The 22,628-nt window shown below is 34.5% G+C and overlaps 1 protein-coding gene across 1 annotated transcript in view; it reads left to right on the top strand.

Annotated features, from left to right (window-relative positions):
- Nucleotides 1-22,628, top strand: part of LOC150098486 (eukaryotic translation initiation factor 3 subunit G-like) — a 72,467-nt gene that overhangs the window by 29,539 nt on the left and 20,300 nt on the right. The window contains exons 4-9 of the mRNA XM_090404642.1: nucleotides 2,743-2,802; nucleotides 3,123-3,227; nucleotides 9,750-9,906; nucleotides 17,367-17,486; nucleotides 17,846-17,979; nucleotides 22,449-22,555. Coding sequence (XP_090260768.1) covers nucleotides 2,743-2,802; nucleotides 3,123-3,227; nucleotides 9,750-9,906; nucleotides 17,367-17,486; nucleotides 17,846-17,979; nucleotides 22,449-22,555 — 683 coding nt within the window. The remainder of the gene's footprint in view (nucleotides 1-2,742; nucleotides 2,803-3,122; nucleotides 3,228-9,749; nucleotides 9,907-17,366; nucleotides 17,487-17,845; nucleotides 17,980-22,448; nucleotides 22,556-22,628) is intronic.

Here is a 22,628-nt window from a genome sequence, read left to right as displayed (position 1 = left end):
TATCCTTCCTATATTGCTTACACACACACACACACACGGGCACCTTTTTCCGATATTGACGAGGACACTTCCACAGGCAGAGATCATCAGGAACCTTGGCGGCTGAAAATCCGGAATTTACTTTATTCACTGCATAAACGATCCATCTAGCGTCTGTTGGCTGGAACGGGCTCCATTGACCTAGAATCCTCAGGACATACTCGAACAGGGAGTCGGAACATAAACTGGGCGAAAGCAAATTTTACCAGCGATGACCTTCGAAACAAACCCTCTTCATGACATCTGAAATTCTCTGATAAAACCAAGACAAGACTAAACCCCCATTCTCTCTCGATGCCCCCCCCCCCCCCATGATGCTCGGTCGACCTTGGGGCTTGCTACTATTTTATTTCCCTGGGTATTCGTAGAGGTCTTTTCCCTCCACCTTTTAGGTCGCTGCGTTAAGACGGGAACCCTGTACATTCTTGACCTTCGTGTGTGCGCGATGGTCTTATTCTTAATCTCATCTGGGATATTTCTTTGTCTTAACAATCTATTGTTACAATTCATTCAGACAATTTTTTTTCTTTGTCTTTTGTAGTTTGTAGTTGTACAGCAAATCAATAGTTAATTATTAACCAAAATCACAACTATAGTAAATTAATTTGAATTCCTAAGTAAAATTGGAAAGAATCTAATTAAAAATTCTGTGTATACAAGATTTTAAAGAACCATGGACCTTTTTAATTAAAGGTGAGTTAGCTAGTCTCATATGGAGATGATGATGCGGTTTCTTCTCTTGGGATTTTTCATTTTGCAAGACAAACTGATCAGCAAATACATACAATTTATAAACATTTTAGTGTGCTTTTCACCAGCAAAACTGAAATCTAAACTGCACTAGAAAACGTATCTTTGACCAGAAATCTAGCAGTTCAGTTACAGAAGTCAGAAGATAGACTATATGATGAGGACTTAATTAGCAAGACTTTGTTCCAAACATGGTCAAATAATACCTTAGAGATATCAAGATCAGCCACTTGAGATTTGACAAAAATTTCCATGGCATTTGTTCAAAGTGGAAAACATAAGCAAGAAGCATAATCAATGAACTATGGTAGACCTGGCTTTTCTAATCATACTCTGGATACTCTCCATAGAATTGACTGGAAATCACTTGTTCATTATATCACATCAAAACTTGATATGAATACAAATTTAAGAGGCATGCGAAATTCTAATGAACCTCCCTAATCGTAATAATAGTGATAGTCTAAAAAATCTCAAGAATATGGATGAACATATTTTATCCACTTAGCTATTTGCTCTAAGAGGTTATTATTAATGACCTCATGCTAAAGCAAACTTCTTTTAACAAGTGTTCACCCAACAAAGGATAAAACTTGACTATCGTTTGAGTATGTTGCAAATTTTCTTCCTTATGGACTTCTTGAAGTCTCAGTTTTTAGTTTTAAATTTGTAATGGCAATTGATAACTAACAATAATTGATATTTGCTAGCCTTGTTGCCAATAGGATAGAAAATCAGTTCTCCAACTATCAAGTTGTGGGTTTGAATACTGACATCTGCGTTTGGATTGTCTTTAGGTGGGAGATGTATTTTATCACTTAGTTTACTCCACTTAACTAGAAGTCTGAAGTGGCTTGAGGTTTCATGTTTGGTCTCTAGAGCAGGGTTTATGGTAAAGAATACAAAACTATGAAGCATTCATAAAAATGTGGTGGTGTGTGTGGGGGGGAATCCTTAGTGCATGGAAGGTTACAAACTTGCAGTACTAATGTACTATGGGTTCACAACCTTTCATTGGCTGGGAGTTATATAAAATAACTTCAGATTCAGTTGCAGTTAATGACTTATCTGATTTTGTCAGATTAATCTGGTGTCTTGTAATATCAATGGTATTGTCAAAGCAGCAGCATATAAATAAAAGTTCATAACTTTTGAATTGTGTAAATTCAGTTTTATTGACAAAATACAAGAATATTTGACTCTCACTTATATGAGCACCATTATAACAAATCCTGCTTGCTGTAACAAACTACTTAAGAAGTCTTGATCAAAGCCCTACAATACAGTGTGCTAAAAGAAGAAGTTCATTGTTGCAAACCATTCCTGTGGTTCCTACACTTTAGTTGTGAGAGTAGACTGTATTTGATGTGAAAATTATTTCCTTTTTTTTTCTATTGTTTGTATTAGGTAGTTGGATATTTAACATTTTTCACATTTATTATATTAACTAATTTTAATATAGTAAATGTGTGAAAATTATTTCCTTCTTTTTCTATTGTTTGTATTAGGTAGTTAGATATTTAAAATTTTTCACATTTATTATATTAACTAATTTTCTGAACCTTATTCTTTATTGAGAAGTAACCCATTTAGTTATTTTTTTACATTTCTTTCTTTCTTTTCTTTTAACCCTTTTTATGGCCACTTCCAGTTACAATTCTCTCCATCTGTTTCTATCCTGAGCTTGTTGGTCCAAAGAGTTCCAATTGTTTTTCTTATATCGTCTAACCATCTTCTTTCAGTTTGATTGTTTACCTTCATATGGCCACCACTCCAGTAAAACTCTTGTCCATCTATTGTCCTTGAGTCTTGCTATGTGTCCCGTCCATTTCTATTTCTTTCAAAGTATGTTTTCTCCAATATCTAAATATTTCAGCTCTTATTTCTTTTTTTTACATAATAATTATATATTATTAATTGCTAATATCAAAAGAACATTTTGTTTTATTGTAGATAGTGCGACTTTACAAGATTGAACGAAAGTTGGTTTCAAAGTCTGTTGCCAGGAGAAAGGTAAATCATGGTTCTTGCATTTGGCTTAAAAGACATTATGTAAGAAATTGAATTTAAAACCTTTTCCTTCAGAATATTAGTTATAATAATTATTTAAATGTTAAAAAAATTAAATTTTATTTTTTTATCATACAAACAGTTAAGTAAGACAATGTTCGTCAATTTTTTTGATTAGCTATGTTTGCTAAGTTTGTAATTAACATCCATTCGCTGATTCTTGCATTGCACAAATAAACAACTTCAGATGTAGCATTAGGTATTATATATATTAAGAATTCTAAGCATTATTTCATAATGAACTTTATTTTATTTTTTTGCAGTTATGGAAAAAATATGGATCAGCTTCAAATGATCCACCTGGGCCAAACCCTTCAAATACAATTGTATGTGAAGAAATATTCATGCAGTTTCTCACGAACAAAGAGGTAAATATTTTGCAAGTGGTACATAAACATTACATAAATGTCATGTGTCAATTTGTAGGAAAGAGTCCTAGGATGATGCATGGCAGGCTAAGAGCCTCAGAATCAAAAATTTATAAAACTGTGTAAGGTATAAATGTTAAATAATAAGAAAGAACCATAACTTTATTTTTTAAGGAAATTACAACGTAGACTAATGCATTAACTAAAATAAATTTAATTAATACTTCCAATTTTCAGCAAACAGGGAACAAAATATAACATGTGCATGCAGGCACTACACTAAGTAATGAAGCTGAATCTTCATTAGGACTATAGGCCTAAAGTTCCAAATAGTACCCCTTAGTGGGCTAAATTGGATATCCTCGACTGTTGGGCTGAAATATGGAGGATAAGAGCTTTTCAAATTTAGGATAATTTCTTAAGGCAGAAACATATTCAAGGAAGAGTCTTTCATAGTTATATTTGCTGTGATGGAATAGAATGGCTTTCTTCCAGCATATTCTATCGTTGGTGTCTAAAACTTGATCATCAAAACCTGAGTGGCTGTAGTATTGGAAACAGATATAGTCCTTATGTTTAGCAATTCTGATGTTGGCTGTCCTGCCTTTTTTTTTTTTGCTATAATAGGATACTTGTAGAAAGGCTTATAGGTTGGTAACACATGACTATTAAATTATTTAAGGAATTTACAACGTATACTGGAATATTAAGTAAAATTCACCAGTACAGCCACTCTGGGCTTGCAGACCATGCTCTGGATACCTGCCACAGAATACATTGGAAGAGAGCCACGTTAATACACCGCAGCAAGTTTAAATATGAGAGATTGTTCATTGAATCAGCCTCGGCTCTAAAAAACTTTCCAAACCTCAACAAATTTGGGTGCATAAGACTACCCCAAATTTGGGAAGCTTGCATTACGAGAACATCAGCCGAATGGCCAAGACAACCCAATATAACCTGCTTGGGGGAACATTAGGACTCTAGGAACAACAGTAGTCTCTCTCTCTTCTGCCTCATTTGCTTTTTGTAGTGCCTACGTGCATGTGTCATAGTTGTATGTTCCCATTGAAGATGGCAATGTGACATTGTGGAAATATAGGAAATATTTATTGAAGTTTCTTTTTAATTAATATTCCAGTATATGTTGTAAATTCCTTAAATAATTTAATAGCTATAATAGGATAGTTTACAACTACAAGGGACCTGGTAAACACCTGACAGGTCTAGGGACTGTGATTGGTTTTTGATGGGAGCAAATAAGGGACTAATCATTTTTCATTAATTTCCTTTTTCTGTAAGTGGTTGAAAAATTATTAAACATTTAAAAAATATATATATATTTAATTATTGTTTTATTTAATTGATTAATTAAATTTAATTATTGCTTTGCAAATCATCCCGAGAGAAGCTTGAAAAGACCCTGGAAGAGTGGAGAAAGGTATTGGAGGAGAGAGGCATGAGAATTAACCGGGTGAAGACCAAATAATATATGTCAATGAGGAGTGCCAAGGATATGGTCATACGACTCCAGGGTGAAAGGTTAACTTCAGGGAAGAAATTCAAGTACCTCGGGTTGGTTGTAGAAAGGAATGGAGACCTGGATGAGGAAATACAGCACCGAATAACATGCGGCTGGATGAACTGGAGGAAGATGAGCAGGGTCGTGTGCGACAAGAGAGTGAGTTGTAAGATGAAAGGAAAGCTGTATAAGATGGTGGTGAGGCCGGCGATGCTTCATGGCGCGGAGACGTGGCCTATAACAAAGGCACAGGAGAGGAAGATGGAGATGCGGATGTTGAGATGGATGAGTGGTGTGACAGAAGGACAGGATAAGGAATGACTACATAAGAGGGATGGTCAAGGTGGGACCGATCGGTAAGAAGGTACAAGAAAGCAGGCTGAAGTGGTTCGGTCATGTAGAGAGGAGGAATGAGGAATATGTTGGTAAACGAGTGGAGTGCATGGAGGTGGAGAGAAGAAGGAAAAGAGGCAGGCTCAGGTGGAGGGATAAGGTAGCAGAGGATCTTAGGGAGAAAGGATGGAGTCGGGAAAACACCCTGGACCGTAGAACTTGGAGGAAGAAGATTAAAGATGGGAACGCTGACTCTGTTTAACACGGGACAAAGACATAGCAAAAGAAGAATTTAATTATTGTTTTAGTATTTATATATTTATTTAGTTATTTAAAAATTTACCTCTTTTAGTTAAACAGCCCTTATAAAAGTTAAAGGTTCTTTGCATCCTACACAAGATTCATACCCAAGTCTCTCCAATTACACACACCACTTTCATGTTTACAGTTCTTGAGGCCTCCAGTATATGGATTTATTAAAAACGAAAGCATTTTTTTTGTACTGACTGAGCTTCAGAGGCTTCTTATAATGTTTTATTTTCTTTTGTGAGAGTACATTTATTTGTGAATTCTTTTACTTGATGCAAAAAATATAACTTCTCATCTCTGATTCCATTCTATTTCTTTATGTGCTTCAGATTGTTTGTCTAGGTCTTATTTTGAATCTTTTTCTTACTGTTGTGTTTGCTAGACTTTCTTTAGATATCTCATTTTCTATCCTTTGCACATGACCAAACAATGTAAGTTGGGATCCCTAGATATTTGTTTTAAGTAGCTTAAACTACTAAATCAGATCTTATTTTCCTGTTTCTTATCTTTTATCTTCTGTTTTCTAATGAAAAGACTAAATTTTAGTCTACAGTTGCCTGGATTGTTTAGTAGTTAAAGGGGTTTAGCTCTCGGATGTGAGTTATGTATTACAGAGATGCGAACATCATTTTGTTCCACTGTCATCAAATTCTTGATATGTACATTAACGTACTACACAATTAAATTTGCATTATTACTCTTCATCAATAATTTCCCTCCAAATTAGTGTATCTGCCCACCTAGATGGTTTTTTTTCTTGCTGCCAAACACCATTTTACTAACCACTTCTTTTCCATTCTTTTTAAGTGATCATACCACCTTAGCTTAGCACGTTCAAGCCAGGCAGTGTCTATGTGCATTGCATTATATCAACTGTGGACAGGAACAAGCTATATTTTGCATTCCATTTCCATGTTGGGTGACTGTATTTTCACAGTGTTTATGCAGCATGTTAGTTGCAATTTTTTCAGTAGAATTTTATTTGTAAAAATTTTCTGACATGTATCCTCAAGGGGTGTACAGGATATTATGTTAGTACTACATGAAGAACATACATCATTACTAATTTCCTATCTGCAATTTCCCTCCAAATCAATCTGTTACCTGTCAATACTCCAATTTTCAGATTTTATATTTCTGTCTTTCTGTCTTTTACTGTATCAATCCACCTATATCTTGATCTTTTTTCCTGCCAACCTGGAAGAGAACACTTGTTTTGCTAATCTTTTCCTTCCCATTCTGTTTAAGTGACCATACCACTTGAGATTTACACTGCTAACAGTGTCAAGTTCTTTCCTGATATGCTCATTTTTAATATGATATTGCCATTGATGCCATCTGTTCATGCTCCTAATCTTTCTCAGGCCTGTCATATCTATGGTCTCTAGTCTTTGATCAAGTGTTTTATTTCTAATCCAGCTCTCAGATCCATAAGTTAAAATTGGTTTGAACAATGTCTTGTATATAGCTAATTTAGTGTTTTGACTAATTTCTCTCTTATTCCATATACATTTATTCAGTTGACTTCCTACCATACCAGCTTTGTTGATTCTGTTGTCTATTTTCATATTTAATTTACCATCTTCACTAAAACATTCGTGCCTAAGTAGCTGAAATGTTTTACTTGTTCTATAGGAGCTCCATTCACAATGTAGTTGATATTTTCAATTTGTCTTTTTACTGCTGACTTTCATACCAAATCAATAACAAGAGTTATTCAATTTAATCAGGGAATCTTGTCTTGCAGACTTGTAGCAGATTTATTTAGAAGTATAACATCATCTGCATAGATTATGCAGATGATGTTATACTGGGATTAACATCTCCAATTATGATATCAGGTTTAATACCACTTTCCTTCATAATGTGATCCATATAGATAATAAGTAACAGAGGGGATAATGTACATCCTTGTCTGACTTACAGATTTAACATAAAACCATCTTCCTGTACTTCAGTTCTAACTCAAATAAAGACTAAGTGTTGCTTGCTATAATGCTCCATTGACACCATATAACTGTAGCACTTTGAACAGCTCTCTTGGCAGCCTGTCATACTCCTTTTCCACAAACCTTGATATATTCCTACTATTTCTCAACTGTTTGTCATAATGTAAAAATTTGATCCCGACAGTCTCTATTTGGCCCGAATCCAGTTTGTTCTTCACCAAGCTTCCCTTCCACAATCCTTCACAACCTTTTCTCAAGTATAATTGAATAAAAGTAACTGGGAACATTCAGTAGGGAAATATCTCTGTAATTGTCCATTCAGTTTTATTTCCCTTTTTATATATATTGGTACTATGAGATATCTACTCAATCATCTGGAATTCGTGCCTCTGTCCAGGCCTTTTGAACTATGCATTGCAGTCACTGTAAGACTTTTATACCTCCATTTCTGGTTGAATATCATCTACTCCTGCTGCCTTTCCACATTTCAGGCTTTTGATGGCTTCTTCTTCTTCAAGCATGGATATGTATTCCTGATTGCATATCTGTTGAGTAGTTTTTACTACTGTGCTGTCATCACTGCTTGTTTCATTTAGCAATTTTTCGAAGTAATTACTCCATACATCAAATATCTTTTTCACCAGTTTTTGATGTCATCTTTATCATTTCTAATTCATTTTACAGCACTCTTTCTTCCATTTCTGAGCTCTTTTAACAGCTTCCAGAGTATTTTGCCACCTTCTTGATATTTTTTTCAATGTTCTTGCCAAAGTCTTCCCATGACTTTTGTTTAGTTTTCTTTTGTCTCTGTATTCTCTAAGAGCACAAGCTCACTTATTTGCCAGGAACTTTTGATATGCTTTCTTTTTTTCCTTCACTGCCTCTTTTATTCAATTTAAAACTTTCTTACACGTTCTTTTCAGTATAAAATTCAATTTTCTCCTGCTTAAGCCTAAATGGTGATCACTTTCAATTTCAAATCCTCTGTACACTTGTGTCCTACACTAATGGGAAAACATCACTATCAACAATAACATTGTCAATGAGTCTTTTCTTCAAATTTTCTCATAATATTTTTTGTATGTCTGACAATCATTTCCTACTCTGCTATTTAGATCCCTAACAAGGAACAAACTTTTCCTTTTTCTGCAAAAATTCCTCCACTTCTACCTTGTAGAACCTTCTGTGCGACCATAATCACAAATAAGTCTCATTGTCCAATTCCCAATGAGTCCACTGTTAAGTATATTATACTTAACAAATGATATTCTTGTTTTAATCCTTTACTCAAGCATACACGATGAAAATTTTCATGTGAAGTATCTTACTGCTAGTCTACTTGTATGTAGAAACTATTGACTTCATATCAGTTGTTTTAGTTTCTATATGCAAGTAACCATGAAGACATGCAAGTTTTGTTTGCTAATGCTTAGGTTAAAGGATAAAAGCAAAACTATAATTTCTTGCCAATAGTATACTTTGTAACCCAGCTATAAAACTTTAATTTTCATATGATTCTGTGGTAAAGCAGATGCTCATCCCTACATATCAGGATTCTTCTTATGGCTGTCATTCCTTGATCCTTACGTTTGGAATATATCTCTTCATCAGGAACGTCAAGGTCCCACTCTGAAATATATCTCTGCATCAGGAACATCAAGGAGGTCCCACTCAGATATTACGCATCTAGAAAAGGTTAAAGCTTTTGTACAGAGTGACTGTGATTGGTATTTTCCAAATAGATGTTGCATGGAGGCTATCAAAAAAGATGAAAATCATGGTTTTCGTTTTGGACTTGCTCATGCCATTTAAACCCTTGTGCACGTGATAAGGAATCATTACTATACATCCACTTAATTTGATTGATCGTTTCAGTATCGCTGTCATTCAACACAAAATCTGATTGCACAGTGTTGTTCAAGATTTGGACATGTTCTCCATTTTTTGTGATGAACACATCAGACATAGAATTACTAAAAATAATAACTTATCAGGTATTTACCCTACTGACAAACTGGTACTGATAGAAATGGTGGGAATCACTCTATCATATACATCATTGCCATTTCAGCAGCGTTGCCAGTTGTAATAAAAAAAAGGCCTGTTACTTTTCTTCTTTGGTTGGATATATACAGCTTTGGAGATAAATGTAAAAAAAAAAAAATAGAACAAAACATTTCTGTGCAAAATAAGTGATTGCAAACAGCTTGAGAAATCAAGGCAAAGCAATCTTTAAATGATTAGAAAAATTTCTAATGGATTCATAATTAAAATGTTTACTGTAAATTTTTTTGTTTGTTCTTCAGCATATTTAACTTTCACCAGAAAATGGAGATAAAATCGGCCAGTTATTATAATAATCCTTAATGTTTATACAAAGATTTTTTTATATTTTAATTTTCTATTTAGGAAGAGCAGAGGAATGAAGAAGACCCTCTTACTAAACTAAAAGGACAAAAGATGGTCAAATGTAGAATCTGTAAAGATGATCATTGGACAACACAGTGTCCTTTCAAAGACCGAGTAGGTGCATTGCCAGATTTATTAAAAGATGAACAAAAACCTGGTAAGTGGCATTCATTTCTCATTTGATATTTCAAGTTCTCTTTAGCATGTTGGGATGCTTTGCACTCAAGTAACTTCATACACTTCAATTAATAATATGTTAGGGTAGTTCTATATTCATCATCATCATCAAATTCCTGCCATGTACCCTTAAGTGGTGTACAGAATATTATAGTACTAAATGAAAAATTTACATCATTACTAACTTCCTATCTACAATTTTCCTCCAAATCAGTCTGTTACTTGTCAAGACTCCAACATTATCATATCTTATATTTCTGTTCTCTAAGGCAGCGCTTCCCAAACTGTGGGCCTCGGCCCCATTTGGGGCTGTAGGTTTTGTTGAGGGGGGGCCATGAAATAATGAAAACAAATTTAAAATGTTTTAAGACAAAGTAGATTTTTTTTATTTTAAAAGAAACGTATTTAACTTTTATCATTTCTTTTTTGTTATTTTTTATATTTTAATGGAAAAATTCACACATTGGTGTTGGTTCACAAACTTTGCTTCCTGCGTATTTCGGCGCTTAATGAATATTAGTAAATATTGCTTATTCATATGTTTCATTTCAAAGCAGTGGTTAATTGTATTTACTTCGAGTGCTCTCCAGGGAAGCTCCAAATCTTCCTGTCCCTTTCATCGCACATTCATAATAAGGGACTGTTGATATTGACTTTATATACATATTAAAACTCGTTTTATGTTATCACTGTCATCCGAGCTAGTTTTCTGTTACCAATAAAAGTTTCGCATATACTTCACACATGAAAAAAAGCTTAAACAAGTTCATGTGGGGAGATAGTGACTCACTTGCAGTGGTAAACAACACGCCCTCCCTAACAGCCACTATACTGCAGAGGGAATAAAAACAAGTACTTTTATTATGGCATTGAATAAGGTATGAGGAGTCTGTGTAATATATTTCTCAACAAATAGTGCAATTAGAGACAACTCGGATTAGTGAGAGACACTAATTAATGAATCACATGTCCCCTCATACAGAAACTGTGCTGTATAGACTGAAACAAAACCATATCTTGCATGGGCAAACACAGTATCTAACTAAAAACTATTGTTATTAATTAGATGTGTGTGAGTTCGATTTCCCAAGGCAGCAATAAAATTCAACCGAACGTGTTAAAATTCGTAAAAGTGTTAAAACTAAGTAATATATATATATATAATGAATGTTATGGCAGTTTCATATATGGAATTCGGTTGAAGAGAGTTAACATTTCAACTCAATTGTCAGCTATGCTTTTATCTTTTGGTTGCGCGATCTTTTGTTAATTCCGCACCAATCATATGCACGTTTTAATAACCTGCCCTTGCTGCCTGTTTCGCGTTAGGCTTAATTACCGTAAAGGGAGAAAAGTCACAAAAGAGAAAAATGTTCCTGGTGCAGGGATTCCCGTATTCAGGTAATATTCACTAATTTCATGTTATCAGTCTGTGGTGTGCCAGTATTGGTAAGTGGTGATATTATTTGATCTATTCTACGTTAAAAAATTTAACCCCGAGATGGATAAGTGGCTGATAAAAAAATTAAAAAAAAATCCCGTGAACAATCAGAAGAAGCAGAGACAGATTCAAAAAAAGGACAGTATTTCATATTTTACCAGAACAGCCCGCATCGTCTTCAGAACCAAACGGTAAGAGGCAAAAAATGTAATATATACATTTGATTTTTGCAATGTTCGCTGTGTATGTTTTGTATTGAATAAAAATACTATTATAATAATATATATTACTATAATATATTATATATTAATATATTATAATAATATATGTCTCTATTACGATTTTTTTTTGAGGGTGATCGTGAAATATTTTAATTTTTGCAAAGGGGGCCCTGGCATCCAGAAGTTTGGGAAGCACTGCTCTAAGGCACTTTGTACCGTATCGATCCACCTATATCTTGGTTTTCCTCTGGGTCGTTTTCCTGCCAACCTGGCAGAGAACACTTGTTTTGCCCATTTTAAATGACCATACCACCTGAGATTACCTCTGCTGATGTATTCCTGGATACTGACAATGTCACGTTCTTTCCTAATATCCTCATTTTTAATATGATATTGCCATTGATGCCATCTGTTCAGGACTCTCATATCTGCGGTCTCTAGTCTTTGGTCAAGTGTTTTACTTCTGACCAAGCTCTCAGATCCATAAGTTAAAACTGGTTTGAACACGGTCTTGTATACAGCTAATTTAGTGTTTTGACTAATTTCTCTCTTATTCCATATGAATAAGAGAGAAATTAGTCAAATATTGATATTGACTTCCTACCATACCAGCTTTGTGGATTCTGTTGTCTATTTCCATATTTAATTTACCATCTTCACTAAAAATCGTGCCTAAGTAGCTGAAATGTTTTACTTGTTCCACAGGTTCCCCATTCACAACACAGTTGACATTTTCAACAATTCTACCTATTTTCATTGTCTTTGTCTTTTTAATGCTGACCTTCATACCGTATCTATTACAACAGTTATTCAATTTAGTCAGAGAATCTTGCAGACTTGTACTGGATTTATTTAAAAGTATAACATCGTCCGCATGAAGCAAAGAGCTGACATTAACATCTCCAATTTTGATATCAGATTTAATACCACTTTCCTTCATAATGTGATCCGTATAGATAATGAATAACAGAGGGGATAATGTACATCCTTGTCTCACACCAGATTTAACATTAAACCATCTTCCTGTACTTCCTTCAATTCTAACTGCTGACTTACAACTCAAATAAAGACTAAGTATTGCTTGATATAATGCCCAATTGTCACCATATAACTGTAGCGTATTGAATAGCTTCTCTCTTGGCACCTTGTCATATGCCTTTTCCAAATCGACAAAAATTAAATACAGATCTTTGTTATATTCCCATGATTTCTCCACAATTTGCCGTAAACTGAAGGGCTGAATCTGACAGCCTCTTTTTGATCTGAATCCAGCTTGTTCTTCACCAAGCTTCATCATCAAATTCCTGCCATCTACCCTCAAGGGGGTGTACAGGATATGACAGTACTACGTGAAAAAATTACATCATTACTAACTTCCTATCTACAATTTTCCTCCAAATCAGTCTGTTACTTTTCAAAACTCCAACATTATCAGATATTATATTTCTATCATCTAAAGCACTTTGTACCATATTAATCCACCTATATCTTGGTCTTCCTCTCGGTCGTTTTCCTGCCAACCTGGCAGAGAACATTTGTTTTGCTAATCTTCCTCTCCCATTCTATTTAAGTGACCATACCACCTGAGATTAGCTCTGCTAACGTATTCCTGGATGCTGCCAATGTCAAGTTCTTTCCTAATATCCTCATTTTTAATATGATATTGCCATTGATGCCATCTGTTCACGCCTCTAATCTTTCTCAGGACTCTCATATCTGCAGTCTTTGGTCAAGTGTTTTACTTCTGACCCAGCTCTCAGATCCATAAGTTAAAACTGGTTTGAACACTGTCTTGTATACTGCTAATTTAGTGTTCCGACTAATTTCTCTCTTATTCCATATGAATTTATTCAATTGACTTCCCACCATACCAGCTTTGCTGATTCTGTTGTCTATTTCTATATTTAATTTACCATCTTCAGTAAAAATCGTGCCTAAGTAGCTGAAATGTTTTACTTGTTCCACAGGTTCTCCATTCACAACACAGTTGACATTTTCAATGATTCTGCCTATTTTCATTGTCTTTGTCTTTTTATTGCTGACCTTCATACCATATCTATTACAACAGTTATTCAATTTAGTCAGAGAATCTTGCAGACTTGTAGCGGATTTATTTAGAAGTATAACATCATCCGCATAAAGCAAAGAGCTGACATTAACATTTCCAATTTTGATATCAGGTTTAATACCACTTTCCTTCATAATGTGATCCATATAGATAATGAATAACAGAGGGGATAATGTACATCCTTGTCTCACACCAGATTTAACATTAAACCATCTTCCTGTACTTCCTTCAATTCTAACTGCTGACTTACAAATCAAATAAAGACTAAGTATTGCTTGATATAATGCCCCATTGACACCATATAACTGCAGCGTATTAAATAGCTTCTCTCTTGGCACCTTGTCATATGCCTTTTCCAAATCGACAAAACTTAAATACAGATCTTTGTTATATTCCCATGCTTTCTCGACTATTTGTCGTAAAGTGAACATCTGATCCTGACAGCCTCTATTTGGCCTGAATCCAGCTTGTTCTTCACCAAGCCTTTCTTCCACAATTCTTCTCAACCGTTTCTCAAGTATACTTGCATAGATCTTGCCAGGAACACTCAGTAGGGAAATACCTCTGTAATTCTCACATTCAGTTTTATTTCCCTTTTTATATATGGGTACTATTAGAGCTCTACTCCAATCATCAGGAATTCGTCCCTCTGTCCAGGCTTTCTGAACTATGCAGTGCAGCCACTGTAAGACTTTTATACAACCATACTTCAGCATTTCTGGTCGAATGTCATCTACTTCAAGTATGGATATGTATTCCTGACTGCATGCCTGGTCAGTGTTTTTTATCACTGTGCTGTCATCACTGCTTGTTTCATTTAGCAGTTTTTCAAAGTAATTACTCCATACTTCAAGGATATCTTTTTCTCCTGTTTTCATGTCAGCTTTATCATCTCTAACTCCTTTTACAGCACTCTTTCCTCCACTCGTAAGCTTCTTTAACAACCTCCAGAATATTTTGCCACCTTCTTGATATTTATTTTCTATGTTCTTGCCAAACTGCTCCCATGACTTTTGTTTAGCTAGTTTTACACACTGTTTAGCTTTCTTACATTTGTCTCTGTATTCTGTAAGAGTAAAAGCTGACTTATTTGCCAGGAACTTTTGATAAGCTTTCTTCTTTTCCTTCACTGCCTCTTTAACTTCCTGTGTCCACCAGGGAGTTCTGATTTTTTTATCCTTGCACACAACCTCACCACATGCCTCTCTGGAAGTGATCACTATTTAGTCTTGAGCAGGATAAAATAGTGATCACTTCCAATTTCAAATCCTCTGTACACTCTGGTGTCCTGCACCAGGGAGAAAACATCACTATCAACAATAACATATAGTCAATGAGACTTTTCTTATTCCTTGCCTCTTCTCTCCATGTGAATTTGTGCACATTTTTATGTTGAAACCTGGTGTTAGTAATCACCAGTCCATGTCCTTAGCAGAAATCCAACAGGTATTTGCCATTATTATTGGCTTTGCTCTTTTCTCCAAATTTTCCCAAAACATTTTTGTATGTCTGACAATCATTTCCTACTGTGCTCTTTAGATCCCCAACAAGGACCAACTTTTCCTTTTTCATTGTGTCAGTTGCTTTCTCTAAAGCATGAAAAAATTCCTTCACTTCTACCTTAGTAGAATCTTCTGTGGGACCATAGGCACAAATAAGTCTCATTGTCCAGTTCCCCATTCTGATATTTGCCCAAATCACTCTACTTGACACTGCCTGCCATTCAAGAAGATGAGCCTCGTGTTTTGTGTTGAATACTATGACTACTCCTTCTTTTCCCTGATTGTCATTGCCTGAACATAACATATTGTATTTATTGCTCAGAAAGATCTCACCAGTTTTTGTCTTTTTTGTTATAGTCACTCCTATTATGTCGATCTGGTACTTATGTAATTGCTTAGCTAGCTCCATTTCTTTGCCATTCAGGCTTCTTATGTTGATAGTACCGATCCTTAACTCTGGTGATGTTGAGTTGGGGGTGTGTTTTCAGATTTGTTCCAGTAGCTGACTTTTCACTGTTCGCCCTGGTTCCCTGGTGAAAACAACAGGGGCCTTGTTTGACCGGTCGACGCTCCACCTGGCATGAAATTTTGTCGTGTTGTACCATCATTTTGTATTTTGGTTTAACCACTAGAATACAAATTGGTCGGCTGAATCCTAAATTGCCAGCCCATCCTCTTACGTTCAGTATCCAGGTAGATACCCAACAGGGTGCATCACGTGAAGGTGAGGATTGGACATTAGGTCAGAAGCCTTGCTCAGTTCTCTGCATTCCTTTAAAGGCTATGTGGAGTTCTCTCAGTTATACAACTTTATACAGTAATTATACAGTATACTTTGTACTGTACTCTATACTTTATACAGTTCTATATCCTGTATTCTGCTATATCTATCTTAGGATGAAAAGCCTGAACCTGTAGAGAATCGTGATGCAAAGTCTGAATGTGGGGGGAAATCCTACCACCTGCATACGAGACTGGCTAACTTGCCTTCATTTGAACACCTTCCAGTATAAACGATATGAGCATCCTAGACAGTATTAAATTCCAGGCCACCAGATTATCTGTCCAATTATTACTGACTGAATTACAAAGTTGTCTTGAATTCAGTTCATTATGTGAATTCTATAGATCATAAATTTCTGATATCTATTTCCAAGTATTGCAGGACAATGATAGTACTAGAAAAGGTTACATTATTACTAACTTCCTGTCAACTGTTTTCTTCCCAATTACTCTTACCTGTAAGCATTTCAGTAGTGTCAGATTTTATATTTGTCTTTTAAGGCACTTTAAGCTGCATCATTACACCTAGATGTTCTTCCTCTAGATCTTTTCTTTCCTGACGTCAAATGCTTCTTTTACTAACCTTTTCTTTCTGATTCTGTGGGTGACCATATTATCACCCCAACTCATTGACAAAATCCTCATAACTGTCAACAGCAAAGAAGTGAAGCTAGCAAAAAATCGGAGAAGTACCACCTTACTTTCATTTGAACAATATAATTAGTGTTACTGAAAGTAGCATTCAATAGGCAAGATTCTTACAGAGGATTTGAAATTGAATCTCATAGTGAAGAGAAAAGTATCTAAGAAAGTTTTTAAGAGAATTAGTTGCAGCTTTCAGAGCTAAAATGTAGACTCAAATATACAAACATTATGGGGGGAGGTTAAAGGGTTTCAGAACAAAATCAAACATTTGAGATTCATTAGCAGGCCCTGAAGAAAACATTAATTCAGTTAGAGAACCATGTGGTGAGGTACTCTGTAAGGATGGGGGGGGGACTCCATAGTGGACTTGAGAAGTCTCCCTTTTCCTTGAAGGTACATAATCAGGATTTTGATTATGATTTGTATATTGAAATATACAAATTTCATATTAACTTTTAGAAAGTAATCTCTCAATTGATATGTACATAAGAAATCTTTTAACTCTCTCAGTAGCTATATTTTTAGCAGTTTTCCAGGACTTTCGTGAAAGTTTACAGGAAATAGAATATTATTGGTTAAATGATCTAAAATGTTATCCACACTAACACAATATCAGCAACTTTGTGGAAAGAGAAAGCAGATTCATTTAAATTAATAACCTAAATCATATTACTGTAGTACACTATATAGTTTTTTGAAGAAATTTTCAAAATTTTGCTTCTGATGTTTGAGTTTTTGTATATCTGATGTGCTTTGAGCTAATAAAATATTTGATTTTAGCAACTCCATCTACACCGCAAGTTGAAGAAAAAGTAAAACAAGGTAAATATATACCTCCTGGAATGCGAGAAGGAGCAGCAAATCGACGTGGAGAGTCAATGACACCATCTAGAACTAGAGGCAAGAAAACTGCTTTTTTTTTGTTTTGTTTTGTTTTACTTTAAAAAAAAATAATTTGTTATATAACTTAGTTGAAAGCTAGTAAAATATATTACAATCATCTATAACTAAAAAACATTACTATATAACAGATTCATTCACTATAACAAACTAGCCAATATAGCACTATTACTATGATCTCTGAGTTTGTTTTAGCAAGAGTTCACTGTACTTGTCAAAATTTTCATTTTGCAGTTAATAAGGGAAAATTAGATTGATTTATAATCTTATTAATTTAATTTATTAATGTTGGTCAAATTTTATGGTTAATATTTCTCAGATGACTACATAGAATTTTATTTTCCTTAAATTTTTAATAGATGAAACAGCTACAATTCGTGTTACGAATTTGTCAGAAGATGTCAGAGATTCTGATCTGCAAGAATTGTTTAGACCGTTTGGCACGATTACTCGCATATATTTAGCTAAAGATAAAGCAACAGGACAGTCAAAGGTAAATATTACAATAAATATATGAAACTTAAAAAATTTTGAGTTTCATAATAAGTGATTTATTTTGTGAATTCATTGTGTATTTATACATATTTGAAAAAAAAAAAACATTGTATTAGTACCTGGCTATACCATGACAGATCAATGCGCTGCTTGAGAAGGAATACTACAACCTGTCCAGCAGCTGTAGTATTTTTCCCATTTCAGCACTACATTAAGTTTCAACTGAATGTACATGTTTTCATCATATAGTGGCCTTAGCCTTTATGCAACTTTAAAACAGAATTAGTTGTAATTGCTAGAGGATTAATTAACATTTATGTATAATTATCTAATTTAGCAGTGTTGAACATGTTAGTATGGTTACTGTGTATAAAGGTATGAAGGAAATGTGAACCACATGTACTGATTATCACCACTGTTACCAAAATGATGTACTATGAGTGGATTGCCCCCCCCCCCTTTTTTTTTTATTATTATTATTATTATTTATTTTTTAGAACTTGCAGCTTTTCTATATCTCAATGCACACTGTAAGTCATTCCTTTTTTATGAAACTATCACTAGTTCTAGCTGACAATATGAACATCATACAGCCTTCAAATGTTCATAAGTTTCTTTGTCACTTTCATTGATAAATTCAGTATCAACATAGTTTCTTTTGTTCAGCTTCTTCTCTTATTCAAATCACCAGCAATCTCTCCATTTCTGCAACAGGTCATTTTTTTAATAATTCTGGTGAATTGGTCTCTCTCTCTCTTTTTTTTTTTTTTTTTGGTGGTGGAGAGGAGAGGCAGGTTTGTTGACAACGGGAATGGTGATAGTCTGTATTTGCCCACACAATCACTGATTTTTACATTTATATATATATATATATATATATATAAATATAATATCAGGACCTTCTTCACCACACTTCCAAAAATCCGCTCTCTAATCAGCCATCCAAAACCTACTCATCACAACCTTAAGTACCCTGGAGTATATAAATTGTGGTGTGATTGCAATATCCCATATTTTGGTCAAACTAACAAATCTATTGAACAACGCATAGAAGAGCATAAGAGAGACATCTCATACAAAAGATCTCATGCAACTGCTTTATCCAGTCATGTTCTTTTTTCAAATAATCCTAATGATGACCAACAAAGCCACTCTGTATGCTGGAATAGATCAGAAAATATTTTTCGCTGTGAAGATGAGTTTGAAAGAAAAATCGTAGAATCACGGGAAATCCTACTGAACCCGGTCCACTTAAATAATAATTTAAGTTATAACATCCCAGATAGCCATGCTGCAGTTATTCAATATTGGCGTTCACGTGAACTTGCACGCACAATTGCAACAAACAATGGCACGCCAGTTGGAACAACTTGAAAAATACAATGTTTTTATGTATCGATTATGTGAGGCAATTTGTACCTGTAATTTCCAGTTTGTTTATTTAAATAATTCAATGTTTATTAGTATTCCTTTCCTTTATAAATACCTGAAGAAGGCTGCTATATGCCGAAACTAGTAGTATTTATCATTAAAATCTTTATATGTTATCTCGGTCTTGGAGTCATTAAATCTATTTTTTGAAATGTATAACAACCGAGTAAAAACTAATCGCCACATATATATATATATATATATATATATATAATTACCTGCATGTGTTGGTAAAAAAAAGTGTAAATTTTTTAAATTTACATTTTATTTATTAAATCACAAAAATTGAGCACTAAATATTAACATAAAATATTAAAAAAAATAAATAAATTTTATATCACTACACTGTACATTAGTAATAAGATGGCCACTTAAGGTGCACAACCCAGACTACGCTGATTAACAATAATATCAGCAAAAGTAAATCCAAAAACTTAAATTCAAAGAAATTCCTGACATGTATCCCCTAGGAGCGTACAGGATATGATAGTACTACATGAAAACTTACATCATTACTAATTTCCTATCTACAATTTCCCTCCTAATCAATCTGTTACCTGTCAAGACGCTAATATTATCAGGGCTTATATTTCTGTCTTCTAAGGCACTTTTTACTGTTTCAATCCACCTATATATTGGTTATCCTCTGGGTCTTTTTCCTGCCAACCTAGCACTTGTTTTGCTAATCTTTCTTCACCCATTCTGTTTAAGTGACCATACCACATGAGATTAGCTCTACTAACGCATTCCTGGATGCTGACAATTCAAGCTCTTCCCTAATATCCTCATTTTTAATATGATATTGCCATTGATGGCATCTGTTCAAGCCCTAATCTTTCTCAGGACTCATATCTGTGGTCTCTAGTCTTTGATCAAGTGTTTTATTTCTAACCCAGCTCTCAGATCATAAGTTAAAATTGGTTTGAACACTGTCTTATATATATATATATATATATAATTTAGTGTTTTGACTAATTTCTCTTTTATACCATATAAATTTATTCAGTTGACTTCCTACCATACCAGCTTTGTTGATTCTGTTGTCTATTTCCATATTTAATTTACCATCTTCACTAAAAAATTGTGCCTAGGTAGCTGAAATGTTTTACTTGTTCTATAGGTTCTCCATTCACAATGTTCTTAATATTTTCAATGCTTCTGCCTATTTTCATTGTCTTTCTCTTATTGTTGCTGAGCTTAATACTAAATCTATGACAATAGTTATTCAGTTTGGTCAGGGAATCTTGTACTGGATTTGGGGTGCTTAAGGGTCAAAGCTGTATAATTGAGAAGAGACCTCCACAAGCCTTTAAAGGAATGCAGAGAACTGATCAGGGCTTCTGACCAATGTACAATCCTCACCTTCTTGTGGTGCACCCTGTTAGATATCTACCTGAATACTGAATGAACAAGGGCCATTGGTATTTATATCACTCAAATCTGGAGGTTGGGTGACCAGTGCCATTGTCTAGTATCAGCAAACTTTTTGAGGAAATCTGTTTTTTGTACAGAACTCTTACCTACAGTCAGTAAAAGTTGTCTGCATAGCACAGGCCTTTTTGTTGGAACAGCAGAAGACAGGGAGCTGTGTTTTCATGCTTCCCTTCATAACATGTGGTGTTTCTGAAAGTTCCTGAAGCATTGCCACCCAACGAAGTCAAATGGTCCTTGGCTGCCTTGAACCCAGGGGCAGACCTTTCATCACAAGCAATGAAGGTATGGTTGGGCAGTTTTTTCCAGTAGAAGCCTGTTGGTAAGCTTTTTTTCATTGAGTTTTTGAAAATTCCTTTATGGTTATAATATCAACACTTACTGCTTCTCCTGACATTTTAATATTATGGATTTTTGTTCTATTCTTGAATCTAAAAAACCATTCTCTTCACCACTTAACTCATCAAAAAATATTTTGGTTTTTACCTGATAAGTGATTTTGTTAGAAGATGATACTGCATCATGTCGCCAATCCTCAAAACAAGCAGCTTTCCCATTTTTTTCGACTATTTTATTGTGGGAATAGGGTCCTGCACCAATATCGACCACTGATTGGGAAGATTGTTTTGTAGTCTCAGCATTTTTCATTATAGTTGTTACATTTGATGGTGCTAAATTGAAAGCATGACATAAATCTGAGTTTCATCTTTTTCCATTTGCTGAATAACTTCAATTTTTTCTTTGATTGGCTGATTTATGTTGTTTTCAATCTCTTGTACAGATACACTTGATGAGACACGTTTTGGATGCATGGTGGTAGATATTTGAAAATATTAATAAAAATAAGAGTTCAAGGTGGATCACAAACACCTAGAAAAATTGAGAGCAGCTAGGAGGGGAAAAGAAGGCAGTGGAGAGTATGAGTGGCTGTCAAGGGTAGGAGTAGGACCAATTAGACTTAGCCTTTCGACATCCTGTTATCTAGACACATCGGGACCATGTGTGTTTATGATGTCGGGCAGAGTTGTGACTCATCACCCCTTCCAATTATGATCTGTGAGAGTTGCAAAAGTGAAAGTGAAGTGGTCATAAACTGAGTCATGCCTGTACTGTACTTAGATGCTCTTTGGTAATTTCTCAAAAATTATCTGATCTAGAATATTTGCTATGACAGGTGTTATGTGAAAGTATTGCCACTATTTTGATAGCTCTCTTACATTATCTCATATATCCTCTGATATTCTTTTTTTTTTATAATATCCAGCAAGAAAATCTGTCTCCATGGCTGTAGTTCTCTGGGAATGGCTTCTCTAAGCAAATCTAATTATTCAAAGTATTGTTGTATCCAGTTATTCATGTGATATCCAATACTTTGAGTAATCCAGTTATTCAAAGGATTTCTATTTTCTAATTGTCTCGCAAACTTAGAAAAGTGAGAGTATTATAAAATACACTGACGTGTATATAACACTTCATTAAATGATTTGTGCTAAATAAATGACAATTATAATTAAATCAAAGTATTAGCTATTACAGATTTTACTGCTGTTTAAATTATGAAATTGTGCATTGTAATAAACAAAATAATTTGTTCATTATTTTTAGGGATTTGCATTTATTAATTTTCAACGGCGTGAAGATGCGGCTCGAGCTATTAATGGTGTCGATGGTTTTGGCTATGACAACCTCATTCTTAGCGTTGAGTGGGCTAAGTGAGTATTACATTTTTATGTTAATATTTTGGTAATATAATTAGTTGAGGGGCAGGGGGGGTCATCATTCCAG

The sequence above is a fragment of the Typopeltis vanoorti genome, chromosome 15 (assembly GCF_054136105.1).
Source record: "Typopeltis vanoorti isolate ZY-2024b chromosome 15, IOZ_Tvanoo_1.0, whole genome shotgun sequence".
In the NCBI taxonomy this organism is placed as follows: domain Eukaryota; kingdom Metazoa; phylum Arthropoda; class Arachnida; order Uropygi; family Thelyphonidae; genus Typopeltis; species Typopeltis vanoorti.
The sequence above is the reverse complement of the archived record's forward strand: the minus strand, read 5'-3'. Positions and strand labels throughout refer to the sequence as shown.